The sequence below is a fragment of the Oryzias melastigma genome, linkage group LG16 (assembly GCF_002922805.2).
Source record: "Oryzias melastigma strain HK-1 linkage group LG16, ASM292280v2, whole genome shotgun sequence".
Lineage (NCBI taxonomy): Eukaryota > Metazoa > Chordata > Actinopteri > Beloniformes > Adrianichthyidae > Oryzias > Oryzias melastigma.
In genome coordinates, this window is record NC_050527.1 from 25,602,443 (window position 1) to 25,620,223 (window position 17,781).

Below are 17,781 nucleotides of genomic sequence, written 5' to 3' on the forward strand. Positions count from 1 at the left end.
AAACAGCTGAGCAGTTTGTTTCAGGTTCAGCTGGGCTGAAGACGGGTCGTCGCTGCTCCTGTAAACATGGCCTCCACAGGGAGCAGCTCCACTCACGAAGGAACCCGTTTTCTGTCCCAGAGCCGAGGCTTTCGTGGTGAAAAGAGGACCGCTTTGGTGGAAAAGGATCAACACTGAACTGGGCTCTAGACTAACTTTTTGTACCGGTTGCTCCGGTGCTCCTAACTTTTTTTCTTTGGTGCACCAGCACTAAAGTTTGGTGCACGGACCTTCTCAACCTCATTACATTTAACTTAGCACTTTTACATATAAGAACCGTCTCTTTTAATGTTCTTATATTAAAATATGACTTTATTTGTCATTTGTAGCAGAAACTCAATCTGTGCCGTTTCTGTATCCATGAAGTTTTTAGTTTTTTGAATCGCCCTTAGTCCTGCCCGACCCCCCCACGAGCTGCACCATCAGTTGAAGGTTTGGACCCACCAAACCTTCATCTGATGGAGACAGAAATACTCCTGGGGGGTAAATTCAGGCACTCAAACCCCTCCACCACGATAAGGTGGCGATTTAGGGAGAGGAAAAATAGTTTTTTACCCATTTGGGAGGGAAAACCGAAGCTCTCGGAGAAAACCCAAAGGCCGCTCGGCCTCTTTACATTTGGAACTAATCATTTAGTGTGACTGATTATTTTTGGGAGCAAATTTTGATTTTGTTTTTGGGCAGTCATCCTGCACAGCTCCATGAAAACGCTGGATGTAATCGTCTGCGACTCTTCTAGTCTAAACTATCAGGAACCAAAGAATGGTTCTTCTAACAGGTGGGGGGAACCGAAGCACTCGGAGGAAACCCACGCAGACACGGGTCAGTCAGGCGGGAGCATCCACCCAACTGGCCAGCGTGTCGCCCCTTTTTTAAAGCTCGTTTGGTGATTCATTTTACACAGAAGTATAGAGATTTACACTTCATTTCAACTCATCTTTTACAACCTGATGTCACACTTTTTTAAATATCTGCTACAATTCTACAATATTTACATTTTGTTAGATTATAATTTAGTAGAGTCGCATGAACAGGTTTGGACGTATTTCCAGCCCTTTGATTGTGCAGAATTGTTTGTTTGTTTGCTTTAAGAGTGAAATTGAATCAAAATTTGAAAGAAATTTGAGTTTTTTAAAATTTATTCTAAATTGCATATACAGGTCTATCAATAAAAAAAGAAATACAAAAAAATCAAATAAAACTTTCCAAAACCCAAACGAGCATAAAAGAACACAAGCCTTTTTCTTCACGGAGCGGTTTGTGCAGAAAACATTTTCATAAAACTGACTGTCTCTACTTCCCTTTAAAAATGTCTTTTTTAGAATCCAGAGAAAGCCTCAGAGAAACCAGACAAAGAACATAAAAACTAGAACTAACTCAGATATAAGCCAGTCTAGTAGCTTTTCTCGTATCAAGTCCTTTAAAAAAGTTCCTCAATTGTTATTTTTCCAGCCAGAAAGCCCTCTAACAACTGGTCAACTGTAGCGTTCTCCTCTTTGGTGACTTTCACTGAGCCCTGAGGTGTTTTGGTCTCTTTCATGAAGCTTTGCCGCCTTGAATCCTCCTGCATGTTTCTGACTGGAGTCGTGTTAGGCCTGGTGTCCGTTAGTGCATGCTTGGATGGAGAGGAGCTTGTGATGACTGATGGATTTTTATTTGTGTCTCTCTCATCTTCATCGTCATCTTCACCATCCCAGCTGTTTGTGTCCCAGTCTTGTGATGAACCTTCATCTTTATCTGGAGATCCATCGACTGATGCAGGACTTTCATTTTCTGCTGGATCTTGTGGTTTCTCCGTTAAAAGGTTGTCGGCTTTCTCTTGGACGTCTTTTCGTCCGTCTTTGCTCTCTTGGTCTGCAGAAGGCTTTTGCTCTGTTGAAGGATTTTCCTGAAGGTTTGAAAGAGCTGCATTTTCCCCATCAACTTTCATGTTGTTCTTCTTCAGAGCGATGGCTTCTGCTTTGACGGAGACACAATGTTGTTTCAGCTCCATCAGTTTTTGGTTTTTGGTGCTGAGACTCTTCTGCTCGGTCTCCAGTGCATCCCTGATGCTGCTGTAGTCCTCACATTTCTTGTTGAGCCGCTTGATTCTGCTTTCCATCTTGAAGATTCTCTCCTCGGCAGAGTCTGAAGCAGCTTTCACAGCAGACAGCTGATCTTCAAGATCTTCCTTCTGATCCACGATCTCCAGCATTTCCTTCTGTTCCTGCTTCAGAGTTTGGATTCTTCCTCGTAAATGTTGAAGATATTGTTTCTGTTCTTTGATGGCTGTCAGCGTTATCTTCTGTGGATAAACCAGAGACTCAAGACTTCGAGCCTCTTGTTCCAACACGCTTTGTTTCTTCTCCAACATGGTCTCCTCCTCCTTCAAAGTCTTGTATTTGGTTTGCAGGGTTTTCTGCTCCACCAGTTTCTTTTTCAGATCTTGGATTTTTCTTTCTAGACTCTCGTTCCTCTCTGTCAGCTGTCTGATTTTCTCCTTTTTCCTGTCGCATTTGTCTTCCAAAGCTATCTGGTCATTCAGTTTGTCTTGAAGCTTCTGAGCCTCTTTTTCTAATTTACTGTTTAAGTTGCAGACTCTATTTTTCTGCTTTTTAAGGACCTTGTGGACGTCAGCCGCAGAATTGCCTTCCGTCAACATGTTGCTCCTCGTCTCTAACTCCTGAAACAAGGAGTCATTTCTTTCCTGCACATATTCAATCTGGTGCTGTCTTTCCTCTGGGGTGGTAAGGGGTCTACGTTTGAGGAAAAACATTTTTGAAGATTGCGGGGAAAAGTCACGTCGGCAGTTACTCTGGAAAGTTCCACGTAGGAAGTACTTCAGATAGGTACAAGCACGTACGCTCACGAGCTCAGACTGTCTCGATCTGCTGGTGTCTCCTCCTTATATAAACTCTGGAGATGATGTCAGAGCGTCAGCTGACCTCAAAATTCTTTGATGTCTTTGTGACATCATCACTGACACGTCTGTGACATCATCACTGACTCGTCAAAATTCTTTGATGTCTTTGTGACATCATCACTGACACGTCTGTGACATCAGCAGACTCGTCACCTGACCAATGAAGTCACACAAGCTCTGATGTAGCATTATAAGCTCCGCCCCATGAGTGATGCCACACAAGCTCTGTAGCTTTATCAAGTAAACAAACACCAGCAACAGATTTAGGATTTTATGCAATTTGTTTCCTTCTTTGAAAACTGAACACTTTCATAAAAAACAGCTGTCTCTATTTCTCTTTAAAAATTGTTTTTAGAATCTATGAAAGCCGAAGAGAACAAACACATGGAATAAAGAACATAAAAACTAGAACTAACTCAGATATAAGCCAGTCTAGTAACTTTTCTCGTATCAAGTCCTTTAAAAAAGTTCCTCAATTGTTATTTTTCCAGCCAGAAAGCCCTCTAACAACTGGACTAAACTGGACTGGACTGAACTGAAATGCATGATGGTTGGCGGACCTGTGAGCTCACCTGTACCTGTTCCACATTTATTGTAATGAAACGACACTCTGGATTTTCTGTCTCAGACCCGAACCGGGTTCAGAAACTGCTCTCAGCTGCTCTCCACAAACGGAACTGGGTCAGAACTCTCCGTCTGTCTGCTCTCAACATGTGTGGCTGCTGTTAAATAAACTCAGGGCTCTAGACTAACTTTTTGTACCGGTTGCTCCCGTCCGCCTAACTTTTTTTCTTAGGTGCACCAGCACTAGTGTGGTGCACCGACCTTCTCGACCTCATTACATTTAACTTAGCACTTTTACATGGTCCCTTTACTTTTTATTTGCTTTCAAGATCTCTACACTAACCGCCCACAACTCAGAGGGGAATTTCTAGTGAAGTCCTGCCGTCTGCAGAAACTACGTCCCAGTTTTAGATTTTGCCTAAAACACAAAAATCCTAAAGAAATGACCACTTTAAAACTCTTTAAAAACAGATTAAATATAGTTGGAGGAGGAATTTAAAATGCATTAAAAAAAACTACATAAAAAAAAAATACAGAGCCATTCATTTTAATTTTTCAAATTTACTCTTTATTTTGAAGCATTTCCTTTTTCCTTTTTTTAGAATAGTTTTGTTTGTGAAAGTTTGTTTTGATTTCTAAAAATTTATGCTTTTAATTATCTGATTTTGTGTTTATATTTGTCATTGATCTCAATGACAAATATAAACACAAAATATTAGATTCTTTATAATGTTTTGCGTTGATTCATTTATTTATAGGATCTCACCCTCGAGACACCGTAGTTGACGCTAAAACTCCCATAATGCTGCAGTGAATAAATATTTTTTTTAGCTTGCCATAAATCTTCCACCGTTCACTCCCCGTGAATCAGCTGATCCTGACATGGGAAAAAGCATCTTTTCTTTCCTGTTTTGCTGCGATAAACATAATGTTACTAACATACAGTCCGTGCGCACGCACCCTGTGCACGCGCCCACGGACCCAACCTGAACGAAAGTGTCTGCTTGATTGTGCGCTGACGCGGCCGGTGTGGAAGCTCCTTCAGATGTACATTCTAATAAAATAATAATAATCTTATTGGAGGTTGTTACAGCTGCTCACACATACCGGAAGGAGACTTTTGGAGTCGCTGAGATGATGTGTTTTTTTCTTCACAGAATGACACCAGTGCAAACAAGAATTTTTTTTTAGATGCACCAATGAAAGATCTAGTCGCAAATGCGACCAAATTGTCGCACTCTAGAGCGCTGCTGAAGTTATTTTTAAACCTGGCAGTTCTAATTCCGTCACGTGCTGTCCACTCTGAGGCTTATCGAGCTGCATCAGCTGCACCTTCACAGGCACGTCTATAATCATGGTCAACAGTAAACGGGTTGTTTTTCTGTGGTGGGGGCTCCTTCAATGTTTGAGAACAACAAACATCTCCACCTCACGTCCTGATGACTCCACCAAAAGTCAATCCTCTTCTGAAAGAAAGTCTCCTCCCAGGAGACAAAGACCTACAGGGCTGTTTGCTGACTTTCTCCTCCTCCTCTCCAGCATGTGGTCGACAGGAATGTTTTCAGAAGAAGCTCTGCTCAAGCCCCGCCCCCCTAGACTGACACAGTGCGTTGACACAATCACAGCTCACGGCTTAAAGACTCAGTTTATGATGGCGTTGGGGAAAGAGGGGGACTTCCTGTCTCTTTCAAAGCATAAACAACAGCTTCGTTTGTGAAAATGGTCACTTCCTGTTTGCTTCCTGCCCCCCTCCCAACGCGCCCGGAAAGCTCATCGAGAAGGTCAAGTTTGAAACATTTTAGAGAGCAAGGAGGTCTTCAGAATGAGCAGATCCTCGTCAGAGGTTTCATCACACGTTCCTGTCCTTTCCTTGACTCTGTTGCCATGGAAACCTGCCTCCTGGCTGCCTGTAAGCTTTCATTTCTCCCTGTGAATGTGTGGATGTTTTGGTGACTTTTTCTGCTCTCTCAGTGCACGTCTTTGTGCTTGAACATGAAAGTTCTCCTCCAAACCTTCAGGCGGGAGTTTGACATCACACCCACCCCCTGATCCACACTCCAGAGGGGGTTTCAGCATTATTTTATCTGCTCGTTTCATCACAGGCGACTAACAATTCTAGGACATGTTAGAGGTCCGTCAACTTCCTGTTGTGTCCTCACAGAAGCCGTCTGACCTCATCTCAATCTGTCATCATGTATTCAAACATGTCACACCTCAGTTCTGCTCTCTGAAGATGATGATGTCTCCTGCTGTGGAGAAGCTCATCGCAGTCATGCGACTTCCTGTGTCTCCACCAGGCGAGTGCGTGCTGCAGCGAGCGCTCATGGTGAGGAAGAAGCTGACGGCCAGAGAAGGACGGGGCTGGATGTCGGGGACGCTCTTCTGCACTCACTTCAGAGTGGCCTTCGTTCCTCAGGACGCCCCCAAACCTGACGTGAGTCCCTGCAGCTTCACCCGCCCATCCAAACCCTGCAGGTTCATCTAAACCTGATGCTGCTCCCTTTCATGCAGGACAACACAGATCCAGTTCTTCTGGGAGATCACGATGTGGCGTTGGCGTCCATAGAGAAGGTCGTCGTTGGTAAGACTTTTTTTGTTTGCGGTTCTACTGATCATGAAGGGAAAATGAGCTCAGTCAAAAGTGTGATGTTTATCTGCGTTTGTTTGTGATGCTGCTGCAACACAGGAAGGTGACAAACGTAAACAAAGTTAGGAGCACAACAAATGACTTTGGATAATTGTGAAGAAGATACACAGCAAAAGAATGAGCCGCAGAAACAAGCAGCAAAAAAAGAAAAAAACTTTCATACTAAAACTCTTTGGCAACCTCAAAACAAACCTCAAAAACAATTATTCAAGAAAAATGTTTCTGTTCTGCATCTCTGTCCATCCATCCGTTCATCTTCTGAACCCTTTTGGGGTCACAGTTACGGAAGAGGATTAGGGTCACTCAAAAAAAAAAAAAACATGAAAAATTCTGACTTTAAAGTCAAAATTCTGAATTCTGAGAAAAAAGTCAGAATTTTTCATGTTTTTTTTTTTCAGTTCCCCTAATCCTCTTCCGTAGTTCTGCATCTAAAGACGAACCTTTATTTCATTTCTTTATTTTTAACCTTTTCTGACAGAGATTCTGTTTGCTATGTGGCAGAATTTGTTCAGGTTTCTGCAGGTGTAGCTGCCTTCCTCTAGGGGGCAGTATTGTTTGTTTGAACTTATGCTAGCTTGGAGTAATTTTTTTTTTTTAGTAAACCAGTGGACTGACACCTTCACAAATGTGAATGAAGGCTGAGAATGGCCCCGCCCACCTTATTTGCATATATAGATATTCAAAAACATACATTTGTACGTATCATTTAAAGCTACATTAGTCGTATGTCAATGATTTTATTTCATTTATACATTTTTTTTTGTTATAATGTATTTTTCTTTTATTTTTGTTTTAATAGATGTGTCATGCTTACCTTGATCGCATGTTTGGATTGTTTTTTTTTCTCATGTTACTTAGCTAAATTCTAAACGTTTTTCCTCAGTGGGTCCAAACAGAACCAAACTGGTGAGTCCAAACTCCTCGCTCAAGTTCACTCCGGAGGAGCTGCTGCTCTACTGCAGGGACATGCGGGTCATCTGCTTCCTGTTCGACCGCCTCACTCCAGACGCCCAGGTGTTGGAGGTCAGTTCCTCTCCTGAAGCTCGCCGCTCTTATTCCATTGACAACACCATGAAAACAGATGCCTCGTTTCTGCTGGACTCCAGTGAAAAGGCTGATTTATTCTGGTCTGTCTGCAGTGGGCTGATGTTCATTAACTGATCAGAATGTTTAAACCGTCTCTGCCATGTCTGAGTCTGACATCCGTCCCTCCACAATGCAACGTAGGCTTTATGTATGGAGCCAAATCGGAGCCATCAAGATTTGAAACCCAAATTTAACAACTGAATATTGGGCTTAAGACAAAACTTTCTGCAATTCTAATTATCAACTTCATTATTTTCAGCTTCAAATTTTCTGTTTTTAAGTTTCAGAACTCAAAATGTCCGTTTCAACTTTTTTTTTTTTGTTTTTGGTTTGAAATCTGAACATTTCCGGTTTTTAATTTTTATCCTTATTCTGGTAACTTCCGTAGATCCGGGTTTTGGTTCACCACACCGCGTGTCCTGAGATCGGTGAACTCTTGAGCGCCGCTCTGTCTGTCAGTGAGCGTGTTCTTCCTCAGATTCAAGGCTCTGGTTTCTGTCGAACATCAGCGTCTCAGAGCTGAAAGATCTGCGCAGAGAAGACGATCTGCCTCGCAGACCACTGAGCTGAAAGCTGATGACCCTCGCTGTTCTGATGGGCTCTGTGCTTTCTCTCCCTCCTCAGATAACCTACACCATCGCCAAGACCTACCAGCCCCTCAAACCCGGATCAGTTTTATCATTCCAGAACGCCGCGCTTGGAAGTGTGGGTGAGCACGCCACTCACGCAGAAGCTCACTGCTTTTGAATATTTTTATTGAAGATGTGAGTATTTGAGTTGTTTTTGCTCATAAAACCATGAGGAACTGAGCTCTTCCTGGGAGTGCTTAATATTCATGGATGAAGTGAGAAGCAAACGCCCACACAAATAAATCAGAGACTCCATCAGAGCCTTGATGGGATTTCTCTGAGGCAAAACCTTCTTCAGCTTTCCTTCATCCTGTAAACCAGCAGGTTCTGATTAACTTGAGAAGCAGTTTGTAACCCGGTTTCTTAGCAGATGTTTCATTGTCTAAATGAGACGCAGCTCTCCTGTGATGACTCTGGAGGCCATGATGACTCCAGAGTCCTCGGCTCAAGCCAAGCCGTGTTTTTCTGTGAGACAAAGCGGAGCCGCACGGGAGGGAATGTGTGTTTAAGTGGAGCCTGTGGTGAGGAGAGAGGCGGGTGTTGACGTTAATTAAAAAGCTTGATTGAAGAATGATTAAACCCCCCAAATGAAACGGTTGGAGAGCGGCGGCCTGTTTCCACGGAGCTCTGTGGTTAAAGCAGCCGCTCGCTCTCATGCTGGGTCACAGTTTTTAAGAGGAAACAACAGCGTCCTCCTTCAGCGCCGATCGGAAACACGAGCCTCTCGCTGCAGTATAGCGCTGTACATTGAAGCTCTTTTATTAATGAGGCAGCAACCCCCCCAGAAGAAAGCCAGGGCATGACCCCCTGCTCAACTTTGCCCCGGAGGTGAAGTGAGTGTTCAGATAGTGTTTAGATCACCTAAACCTGACTATGATTTGATCTGAATTTAAGCTTATTGGGGAAAAACTATTTTACAGTTTGAGTCTCAAACTAATCACACCGATGTTTGGGCTCAAACCAACTCGGCGTTCTCTGTCTAGTGACTTCTGTACACAGACTGAGGCTGAGGCCATGTCTGTTTACAGGTTTACCAGCTTTTTATAGTTTCATTAAATGACTTCAGTCTAACGACACCAGAGCAGAAATTATTTGGAAAACGTATTAAGCTAAAAATATCATGATGCTGCAACATCCGCAGAAGCCCATGAGTGATCGCCGTTAGGCCCCGCCTTCTTCCTCTCTAGACTTCTGCTACATTGATTTTCAGTGCAAAGAAAAAAAAATAGGTGCACAAATATAAATATCTGGAGTTGATCTGTGTTTAGTGCATCCCGTACTACTGCTTACTGGACCAGACCGGACCGCTCAGTGGAAACAGGCTTATTGAATCAGTTTTAAGCAGCTAGAATTGAGTCTTCTGCAGGTTTTCAGTTTTATTTTAATTTATTAGGAAAACCTTTGGAATTGGATAATGTTATAACAAGTCTTCAATTAATTGGATATTTATGATTTGTTAAAAACAAAAGAAAAAAAGAGTTATCCATCTATATAAAGATCCATCTATATAAATCTAGTTGATTAAAGTAAAAATACACTTTAGGAAATGTATTTATTTCTCTAAAATACCAGAGTGATGTTTAATAAACAAAACAAACTAAATAAACCGGAAAGAAATACATTTTCAATGTAAAGTGTTGTTGAAAGTTCTCATTTTCAGAGTAAAATTATGTTTTTTGGAGTAAAAAAAGACTAGATTAAAGTTTAGTTTACTGAAATAAATTTTAAAAAATGGTTTTGTTTAAAATGTAGTTGACAATTTAAAAAATTTTTGATTACGAATATTCTGAAAATCTTGTGATGAACAATGTGACGTCATGTGACGGTCTGCTGGCATGGTGGAGAAGTCGAACCGGAACGCATCTGTAAAATGTTCATCTGAAGTTTCAAGAGTTTTTTTTGTTTTCCACTGAAGATGAAAAATAATTGTTAGTAGTTGTCAGTGTAGATAAACATAAAGTATCAAAGTCAAGGCCCGGGGGCCGGATCCAGATTCTTCCTGCCTGTTTTTATTGATATTAATGTCAAAAAGTAACGTTTCTAAAGTTTTAAAAATGTTGTTTTAGAGTTTTTAATAAATGTTTATCCTGCTTGTGACCTGAGGTGTGTTTTGGATTTTGGCCCCTTGTGTGATTGAGTTTGACACTCCTGCTGTAGATGAAAGGACTGAGTGTTTATTCATGTTCGGTTTTTATTGAGGTGCTGCTGCGTCTTAAATTAACTGAAGTCAAATAAACTTTGATGATAGAAAAACTGTCAACATTTTCAGGATTTGTTTAGTTCTATTCTTCTTGCATTTTTAAATTCTTTATTTTCTGATCTGTTCATGAATAATTATCCAAACTCAGTTTGATATAAATATTGTATATATTTATTGTGTGTTCTTTATTTCGTTTTGCTTATAGAACAAATCTTACTAAGAAAAAAATAATAAAATATTTTCTAACAAGTAGAATTTGTAGAATTACATTTAATATAAAAGCAAACCCACTTACATGGAGAAAATCAAATACAGGCAACCAGTGACGCACGGAGGTGGAGGTATGATGGTTTCACCATTTATTGAGCGCACAGGTGAAAAAAAAATATTTTTTTACATTTATTTCATTACTTTTCCTATTTTATTTAATCATTTATTACACAGTCCTGCTGCAGATTTTTATATATTAATGATAGTATATAATTTTGGGTTGAAGAGTCCTTTTGTCTATAACAGAAAATCCTCATAAGAACTGACGGCGTTTAGTGTGGGTTTGTAGAGAGATGCTCAAACGATTGCATCTCCTAAATTTGGCACGAGCACGAACAGAAGCTTGGCAGGAGTTCAACCCTCGGCTGAAGTGCTTCTTCAACTTTCCTCCCCCAGAAATGAAGCAGTTTCTAAGCAACCGGCGCCGAGACGCCCACATGAACTGGTTCGAATCGGCCTCAGACTGGGAGCAGGAGCTGGAGCGGTGCGGCGCCACCACCTGGAGAGTCAGCTCCGTCAACGACCGCTTTGAAATGTCCACCAGGTAAAAACCTGAGCCGAGAGTCTGAAGATTTAACCGTGGATATAACGCGTCTTTGTTTGGTCAGTCTGTCCAGGTTCATCGTGGTTCCTCAGAAGGTTCTGGACACGGAGCTGAAGAAGAGCTTCGCTCATTTCAACGAAGGACGGATTCCTGTGAGTTTGACGGATTCAGGCAGCTCATGTTCTCACGATTATGGTCACAAATGAGCAGTTTCTGTCACATAAACGATATCAGTCATTATGAATAAATGAGGAAATATTCACAATCCCAATGAAATAAAAAATGCTTTAATTTGACTTAATCTTACAATAGGAGTGTTTGTTCCAGTTTTTTATTTGATTTATTTATTAAAAAACAAATTGTTTTTGCTTTCAAACCGTAAAACATTAAAATAAAAAGTGAAAGTAAGTTAATTTTTCAGTTAGTTAATTTGTTTATAGAGCAATAATTAACCCTTTAACTACACAAATAAAACAAAAATTACCAAAACATGTGTTTTTTCTGCTCATTTGTGCCTTGGTACAGAGCCCCTAAAGGGACACTGAATTAAAAAAAATTATAGTAATTAAAAAAAAATAATAATAATTTTTTAAACTTAAATAAAAAAAAAATATTGGTTAGTAACTTATGCATGCCAGATGGTGTTAAAAAAATACTGACTGGTGTGCCCCAGTTACTATCTATTGCTCATCAGTCAGTAACTAGATTTTTTTTACTTTAATTTTTTTGAAAAAAAAAATGTTTCTTCTATTTTATTTAACTTCATTTTTCTGTCCCTTTAGGAGCTCCGTACCTTTAATATTTTTAAAAGCATGTTTTCCAAATGTTCCCCACCATTTGGTTGTTCAGGCCGTTAAAGCAGGAGCAACCAAAGTGGCGAACATAAAGTCAAATATAAATGAAATCACTAAACGACAACAATTAAACAATAAAAGTTAACAACCTTCCGCACTAAATCTGCTTGATGGAGTTAAAACCTGAGTAAGAAGATGAATTTTTAAAATTGACTTTAAATCACTGACAGATCTGCAGACTTCACAGAAAAGGTGAAAGCGTTCCAGATTTTGAAGCTGCGACTAAAAAGGTTTTGTCTCCCCGAGTCACAAGCCGAGTCCTGGAAACCAGTAGAAACATTTGATCTTCAGATCTCAGGACTCGACTTAAAAATGTAAAAAAGATAACGAGGTGACAGGCCAATTAAGCATTTAAGAACGTTAAATCTTAAAAACAATTCAGAGCAAACTGTCATAATCTGTCCTCTTTTTAAAGTAATTTATCTTTTTAAACATAAAGAAACTAGAAAATGTTAACATGATAATTAGAAACAAATGATGTTAATGATATTAAATGTGAGTGAAACTGTTGAAACAGAGAAGTGAACAGAGAAAATGAAATTTCAAAGACGATGTTTAACACTTAATGCATTCACACTTAAATATATGAATATTTACATTAAACTCCTTTTCAAAAAGCATTTTTTTTATCTTCTCTTGTTTGATTTCTGAGAGACTCTTTCCTTCTTGAGATCTGTGCTTCCCTGAGTTCTGAAGAACGGCGTGTTGTTGGTGACTTTCACCTTGTTTTGTGTTCCAGCGCTGGTGCTGGCGCCATCCCAGAGGCAGCGACCTGCTGCGCATGTCCAGCTTCCAGAACAACATCTACCACGAGAAGGACGACATCAGGTCCGTGAGTCCTCTCCAGCTCCACCAGTCTGACTGACGGGTTTTCATTCAAACCAGAACCGCTCGGGAAAACAGCGTCAAATACACGTCATCTTAGAGTGAAGGAACGATTGAATAAATGTAGGAAATTAGAAAACAGTTTGAAAAGCCTCAATCCTGGATTCAGCTGAAGTCAATCGGTCTTTATTTAGGATTTGATTCACTAATGAAGATCAACAATTTCACAGATTAAACTGATTTTTATTATTTGAAATTCTACATAACTTTGTAATTATAGCCCAAAAATGACATTGACTGTCTTTCTACTAAACCTGCGATCTCGGGGACGTCACAATTATTCAAATTTTATTTAACAGATTCTGGATTTCGGAGTGATTCTTGTCACTTATGAAAGCGCTGCTTAAAAAACACCAGAAAATATCAAACCAAATAAAAGTCATTATGGATTCTACTTTTTAAATAGATCATCATTATTTGTTAAGACTTTACAATTTTCCCAGAATTCTCTTCTTTCGATTTATGCTGCCAAAAAAGAGCACAGGACACATTCTGCAGTAGCTATTTGTGGGTGTTTCCTTTTCAATTAAAGAATAAAAAAAAAAAAACAAATCCAATTTTTTTTTTCTTTTTTGAACAAAACAATGTATTAAAATGAAAAATGACGTCCTAATAGTTCGGTGTTATTTCACCGTATCATTTGTTCTTTGCTGGTTTTCAGGAATTTTGTTTCTTGTTCACTTCTCTTTTCTTTTTCTTTCAAACTTTATTTATCAGTTTAACATTTGTTCCATTCAGGTGAGGTCCATACAAATCGGAATGAAGGATTCTCATAAAGAAATCCTTTCAATAAGGCCGTTTTCTTAATGAACAGATTTCCTGTAATCAGTTTGATCACAGTGGAGATGAAAACCAGAGTTTGACGTTTTAATGAGATAACTCACGGAGCTGTGTTCACCGTCAGACTAAACAGCAGAAAGGCAGAGGGACCGGCCTCGAGGCCTCGCAGCAGCTCAGCTTGTTCACAGCAGGCGTTCTGCTCCACAGGAACCTGGAGATGGTTCTGTTCGGCTGCCAGTCCTCGCTCTGCGTGGTGGTGGAGCTGGGCGACGAGCTGCCGTCCCCCGCCGACATCCAGCTGGCGCACAGCCGCATGCGGACCCTCTGTCTGGGAGGTGAGCGTGTGCACACACAACAGAGACACAACTGCTACAGTAACAGTCGAGTTTCACCTTCAGTTCTGGTTAAAAGACTTCTGATCTAGTAGATCCTGTCAGGAATTGAGCATTTTTTCTGTTATGTCTACCCCCCCCCCCGGAGGATCAGCAGTGATAAGGAAGCCTCTAAACTCACACAAACAAAGGTCACGGCTGCAGCGTTCTCACGCTTCGCTCGTGGTTCTGTGAAAAAGCTCGTCTCTCACAGAGGAATGAAACCAGAACGCCTGCAGCTCCTGACAGATTCTGGCTGTTACCTCCACACTCTGAACCTGATCTGATGCTGTCGTCCTGCAGACCTTTCCACATCTGTGTCGGTCCCGGATGACAAGTGGTTATCTACGCTGGAGAGCACCCACTGGTTGGACCACATCAGGTAAAGCCTCCGCTGCCTCGTCCAATCAGAGCAGACGCCTCACGAACAAACACAGACGGCTGACTGATGTGAGACAACTAAGAGAGATGAACCACTAGAAAGAGACTGTGACTGAAATTGTGTTTGGAAACATGTTAAACATGATCTAAAGAAGTCAAAGAAGCTTTAATGTGAAGGAATGTCACTACATGTCCAGGGACTAGTACAGAAATCCTCCTGAAATGTCTCAGTTTGATTGGGTAAAGAAAGACATGGAGAGATCACACGGTGACCATAGTGACGACACCAAAGCCGGGAAATTGTTTAAAAAAAACCTATGAGCCAATGAGTTATCAGACATCCTCAGCAGGAATGTTCAAACCCAGAGGATTCACCTGTCACCTTTTGAGAAAAACTCGGATTTGAAAACTAAAAAGCTCAAGTTCACAAAGGTCCTCGTTAGGGTCTCCTTTGAGGTCCTCGTTAACATCCTCGTTAAGGCCCTCGTTAAGGCACTACAGTGGCTCTATTTATAGCAGGAGTCTGGAACCTTTAGTAGGAAGGTGAAAAGAGTCATAAGGCCTGTTCTTTACTAAAGCCTAATCTGAGATTTATTTTACACTTTAAGGGAGAATTTGATGCAGCTTTGCTCCTTTTTTAATAAAGACAAATTATATTCCTCATAAAAACAGAAATAGAAGCAAAAACTAGAATTTTCTCAAAATTTAAGGCTGTATTCAGACTGGACACATTTTTTCCCACTATTAATCCAGAAGAATTTTCAGTCAGAATACACCTAACTGGACCCTAGTCCGGGACCAGAACCGCTCTCTGACCCATCTTTGGAGGAGGTCTCAGGTTGTTTCCAATCATTTATTTAGTCTGAATATGTTCTGTGCTCATAGTGGAACCAAAACGGCCATCGTAGCAAGGCATTATGGGATGTAAACGGAGTAGAGTAGCAAAAATGAGACACAGCAACTATTTTTGTTAAATTATGCAGCATAAATTTGTTCTAAATGTGCCATCAAATTAATGTAACCTTGAAATTTTTTTCTGATTTTTACATTAAATTGAAAGCAGACTCATCTGGTGTGTAATACTCCCCCTAGTGGTTGATTAGTGAACGGCCCTGAGTCACCTCACTTTAGTGTTGTCTTCCAAATCTATTCACTTGAATGTATTTAGATAAACAACAATAAAAATGTGTGATTATTACTGATGCATCAGCGGCTGCCTGTGTGTCTGCAGGCTCTGTCTGAGGAAAGCTTCGGAGGTGGCCTGTCTGCTTCGCAGCGGTCACCTGACTGTGGCCCTGCAAGGTGAGTCACATGACGCCGGGCTCATGTTGTTCGTGCATTATTCACATCACCTCCCCCTGCCCTGAAGGAGCTGTGAACATCCACACTCCACCGAGCCTCACGGCCCAGAGGTCCTCACAAAGACGGCGAAAGAGGCTCTCATGCAAAATGCAGAACCAAACAGCGTAGATCTGCATCCTCCTGAAGCGTATCTGCAGATCCTGAGTTTGAGCTTTCACCCGGTGATCCGCGGACGCTCTTCACGCTCAAACGGCGCTTTGAAGGCTGAAACCACGTTAGGTTTAGAACATGTTGGAGTCACATTATTAATGTGACTTTACCGCTCTGAGGCGTCTTCTGTATTCAGACGTAACCAACAGCTTCTGAAGAGACATTTGTGTTTCTTCAAATACGTAAAACTATATTATGTAATCTGGAAACTGGGGATGTCCTGATCAGAATTAGATTTTTATACAGAGTCCCAATCCAGGAAAAAAACGATCCAGGTTTCTCCCTGTTTTTATTTTAATCACCTTCTTTTAATTTCCCCCTAAACTGAGCTGTTAAAAACACTGCAACTATAAATTAGAAAAAAATAACAATAAATGAGTAAAAACTATTTTATTGTATTTATTGAGAAAGTTTGGAAACTGTAGCATCAGTTCCTTCAGGACTATAAATCTGATCAATGATGATCCATGTTTACATGAAAAATTCTTTAAAAATAGAAGTGATTATCTCCGAAAATTCTTCTTTTAACACGACACTAAGATAATAATTAGTCAGATGTGAACACATATTATTAAAAATCTTCAGAATCTTTTTGATCATACATGACGATCTCCATTAAAAGTTAAAAGCAAAGAATTTCTCCCATAATTGTTGGTGCAGCCTGAAAATGATGATAGATTTTCTGACTTAATCATATTAATGCAACTATTGATTGGTGGTTTTTAACAGATTGTGGATTTATTTGGGTATTTTATTTTATTTTTGATTGCGGCTGTTTTATGGGGTCAAATCAGGATCAGCCTAAAGTGAACAAAAAAACAGATTGAAAACTGGAAAAATAGACATTTCAACAAAAAAAAAAAAATGAAAATAAGACATTGTAAATTTGAAAAAAAAAAGAAAATTTGATAAAAAATGTTTTGAAAATTTTGAAAAAAAACTGAAATCTTGAAAAACATCTTGAAAATTTGAAAAGAAAAACAGAAAACTTAAATAAAAAATAAATGTAAAAATTACCAACAGAAAACTAATGTATCCATTAGTAACAGCTGCTGTTTTGAATTTTCTCCTTTTTTTCTGAATCTTCACTTTCAGTCCTCAGTTTACAGTTTCAGTTCAGAGTGTTTGAAGTTTCACTGCTGAGGCATTACTGAGGGTTTGTGGCTTCTTCTGGTCCTGCAGAACCTGAGGACCGGGACATGGGCTGCGTGGTGTCCAGCCTGGTTCAGGTGATGAGCGACCCGCACTACCGGAGCCAGCACGGCTTTCAGAGCCTGGTGCAGAAGGAGTGGGTGATGGCGGGACACCGCTTCTACAGCCGCAACAACTACCACCGCGACAACGACAAGGAGGAGGTGAGGAGCTCATTCTGATCTTTAATCTGGATCGGATCTTCAAAAAGACCTTGGAAGTGTGGATGTTCCGAGGAGCCGAGCAGAACTCCGTTCCTCTTCCTCCACCTTTTCATCCACCGCTCCCTCCAGGCTCCCGTCTTCCTGCTCTTCCTGGACTGCGTCTGGCAGCTGTGGTTCCAGTTCCCGTCCCGCTTCCAGCTGACCGCTGACTTCCTGCTGGCTCTGCACGACAGCATCCACCTGCCGCTCTTCTCCACCTTCTTGGCCAACTGTCAGCGCGAGAGATGCAAGCGATCGCAGGTACGGAGCAGGCCGGCGATGCTCCTCAGTCTCATCGATCTTCTTCTGTCTCGTCAGCTTCAGGAGAAAACCTAAAACCAGGAACGTCTTGATCTGATTGTGTAGTTTTAGACTTGATCAGAATCAGAGATCAATAATCCAAATGTATTAAATATAAGTCTGGTATTTCAGTCCAGAGAGACTCCGCCCACGGACTCCAGCCATACCAAGTACAAGTGTAGGTTTACATCAAGAGAAAAACATTTCAGTCTTTAATCCAGAAAAGGAAAATAAGGATTAGAGGACAGTTCTAAACAGTATTTTATGACACTGTTCAATTTTTATTTACTTGTTTGTTAGCTGGTCAGGTGGGTATTTTAAGCTGAGCTGCTGTTTTATTCAATTCATGTTTGTTTTTCTCAAAGACGTAAAATTGTTTAAGTGTGAAATAAAATGAATAAAATACAAATAGATGGATATCCT

General features: G+C 40.6%; 1 protein-coding gene across 1 annotated transcript in view; it reads left to right on the forward strand.

Moving 5' to 3' along the window:
- mtmr11 (myotubularin related protein 11) overlaps nt 1-17,781 on the forward strand; it is a 42,952-nt gene that overhangs the window by 19,926 nt on the left and 5,245 nt on the right. The window contains exons 3-14 of the mRNA XM_024258205.2: nt 5,803-5,939; nt 6,017-6,086; nt 7,036-7,175; nt 7,863-7,947; nt 10,734-10,881; nt 10,946-11,033; nt 12,475-12,563; nt 13,608-13,735; nt 14,075-14,153; nt 15,384-15,454; nt 16,847-17,019; nt 17,149-17,319. Of these exons, the coding sequence (XP_024113973.1) occupies nt 5,803-5,939; nt 6,017-6,086; nt 7,036-7,175; nt 7,863-7,947; nt 10,734-10,881; nt 10,946-11,033; nt 12,475-12,563; nt 13,608-13,735; nt 14,075-14,153; nt 15,384-15,454; nt 16,847-17,019; nt 17,149-17,319 (1,379 nt within the window). The remainder of the gene's footprint in view (nt 1-5,802; nt 5,940-6,016; nt 6,087-7,035; nt 7,176-7,862; nt 7,948-10,733; nt 10,882-10,945; nt 11,034-12,474; nt 12,564-13,607; nt 13,736-14,074; nt 14,154-15,383; nt 15,455-16,846; nt 17,020-17,148; nt 17,320-17,781) is intronic.